The following is a 2,974-nucleotide window of genomic DNA, read 5'->3' on the forward strand; positions in this document are numbered from 1 at the left end:
CTACCGCTTTTACTAAAGCTGTTCCTCCCAAGTCCTTTCATAATTTCATCTTCAAGTTGGATCTTCGTGATTTGCACCGCCAAATTTGAGAGGGATGTTAATTATCTTCCTTTTATTACCTTAAGCTTCAAGCATCTATGGCTTCTTTCCCCCTCTTTTCTTTTTCTGTTTTGTTTAGCTTTTGCCTCTTTGGGCCTCTTTTTCTCTTCAGTCTGTGTTCCTTCTTTTCTTTGCTTTCTGTTGTTTGGGCTTACTATTCTTTAAGTCCAATTTCTATTTGTTAGTTAGATAGTTTCTATTTATAGGTTGTAGGTTAGTTTTGTTAGTTAGGAAATTTTACTAATTCAGTCATCTTCCTCTTTCAATTTTCTCTGTAAAGTTTTCTCCTTAAAAGATTGAATAAAAAAGCTTCTTGTATTTTTCCCTTCTCCCCTGTGCCATTTCTCTAAGAATTGTATTTTCAATAAAAAATTATTATCTTAGCAAGCAAAGTTTATTAGTTAATGTGATTCACCTTCTTAATCTCTTTATTCTTATTCTCTATTTTTATATGAGCTGGGAAAAATTGGATGTAAAAACAAAAGTTACATTTAACTTTCCCTAGATCATGGAATTTTACTAACAAGTATCAAAGTCAAATATAAATTCCACAAGAGAAGAAGTTTAATCCAAATATGAGAAATTACTAATTCTTTAGATATTCATCTATATAGTTCCAAGATTCATCACATGATATACTTCTTTACACACAAATGGTAATAAAAAAGTAAATTCATGTGATATTTAACTTCATTCAACCCAAAATTACACATATATCAATTCAAAAGAAAATCATAACTACTTCTCGGTCAAATACTTTGATATGATAAGAAGTATGTCAACAACTTTCTGAACAACATCAACATATTATGGAAGATTGGACTTATCAGGATAAGAAGGATCTTATGGACCCTCTCCTATAATACAATCATCAACATCTGTTATGATAGCACTTGCAGTTGTACCCACACCAAAGTAATCACCCTTCTTCAATAACTCTTCAATGTAATCAATGTCATTAGGGGCACCCTCATCCTTATTAAAATGTGTCAAACAAATTTTATAATGTTCTTTTGCTTTAGGGTCACTACCACTCTTTGCGATCATAATGTTGATTAGGTTGACTGTGTTGGTAGCCTTGACACGAGCGACATTAATGGTGTACTGGGAAAAAGTAATGAGATATGCACCTTTTGCTCCAACAACCTTTGAGTTTAGAACACTTGAGCATAATATAGGGTCTCGGGCTTGAGCACAAATTACTTTCACATCCACAAAGTTTGATGCAGAAGATGGTGCTACAAATAAAAGGAAAAATAGTACTAGGGAAGAGATTAGGGAAGGTGTAATAGAGAAATATGCCATTGTTGTTGCATTTTATAGAACAATTGAAAAACATGATTTGGATTAATTCTTCAATGTATCTAATAAATTTGAAATAAAAAAAGAACGATTTATACTCAGTTAATATATCATATATCATCATTCATTTGTATTATTTTTTTGAAGAGTCAATCATAATTCAACATGAATGGTGAATTATACAGTGTCATTATATAAAACTCATATACAATTAATAATAGTGCATGCATATATTTTTTCCCAAAAAGAAAATACATTCAATGCATCTATTTAATAATAGTGTATTTCATAGTTTGAAATATTATGTTTTGATTTTTTGTTAGATTATAATCTATTAAAATTATAATCTCTTTATGTGTGGATAGCTTAATTAACAACTGAATATGAACTTATTTATTTTTTTTGGGAAGTATCTACATTTGTTGAACCAAAAGAGTGTTAGGTATCAGTGGCCTAAGAACACCTAGAAGGGGGGTTGAATAGGTGTAGCGGTTATCAATCACCGTTTATTGCACCAAAACCCAATTTCTGGAAACAACCCAATTAATCGATTAACACCTAGTCTTAATCGATTAACTCATGCACAGAATAGAATGATCAGAGAGACAGATTTCACAGTTATTTAAAAACAATTGAACAGAGATAAAGCAGATATTTTTAAGCACAAATAATAAGTATATGGTAGTAGACAAATATCCAAAATATCAGCTACAGATTCAATTTAAAATAACAAGAAACTAAAAGAAGATTCAGAGAGAAAAAGAGGGCACAAGTGGATTTTTATCCTGGTTCGTTTGCGGTCCACTGCAAATTACATCCAGGCCTCCCCTTATAATCTAGGGAGATTTTCTTCTTCAAAATATTGAGTAAAAGTATGAATACACACACCAATTCAATTACAAGCACATAAGATGCTTCTTTCTTGAAATCTAGGACCCCTAAATCCTTGGTTTGACTCTACCCTTCGCCTGAGAATACCTTTCTCACGAAACAGCCCTAGCCAAGATTCTTGTCCTCAAATCAAGACCTCCTAGCCTTGGTGAAGAATCTCAATCTCTATGGTGATACGACACCAAGAGATTAATCCAGAAATACACAAAATCAGATTAAATAGTAAGATATACTAAGCACAATAATGCTTGGAATATAACAAGAAAATATCTAAAGACTAACTCACTCACTAATCACTCAAGCCATCAAGAATCATGTGAGTTAATCAAAAAAGAAATCAAATAATATCTCTATCAATCTATATAATGCATGAACATGTGAGCAAGATAAGGATGGGCATATGAATATGTAAAAACAATATGCAAGAATTCAGAAATCAATTCAGCATAACAACTCTCTTCTCACACATGCAACTCTCTTGCAAAATAGTAAAACATAATGTAAAATGCTCTCTAAAATCAGCCATATACAATAGAATGCTCTCTAAAATCAACCTATACAATAGAATGCAATGCTATGGTTTTCTGGAAGTTGCCTCTATTTATAGAAAGTAGTTTTGGAAGTTGGATTCATTGCAAACAGTTAAACGGTTAAAACAGAAATCAATTATAATAAATAATAG

General features: G+C 31.5%; 1 protein-coding gene across 1 annotated transcript; it reads right to left on the bottom strand.

Annotated features, from left to right (window-relative positions):
* Positions 1-942: 942 nt before the first annotated feature.
* LOC109337868 lies at positions 943-1,404 on the bottom strand. The gene has a single exon (XM_019574947.1). It carries the CDS (start codon positions 1,402-1,404, stop codon positions 943-945), a length of 462 nt encoding a protein of 153 aa, XP_019430492.1.
* Between the last annotated feature and the right edge of the window lie 1,570 nt (positions 1,405-2,974).

Source organism: Lupinus angustifolius, unplaced genomic scaffold (assembly GCF_001865875.1).
Source record: "Lupinus angustifolius cultivar Tanjil unplaced genomic scaffold, LupAngTanjil_v1.0 Scaffold_12_23, whole genome shotgun sequence".
In the NCBI taxonomy this organism is placed as follows: Eukaryota; Viridiplantae; Streptophyta; class Magnoliopsida; order Fabales; family Fabaceae; genus Lupinus; species Lupinus angustifolius.

Coding starts and splice junctions, on each gene's coding strand:
- LOC109337868 (XM_019574947.1), bottom strand. CDS start 1,404: ATGGCATATTTCTCTATTACACCTTCCCTAATCTCTTCCCTAGTACTA.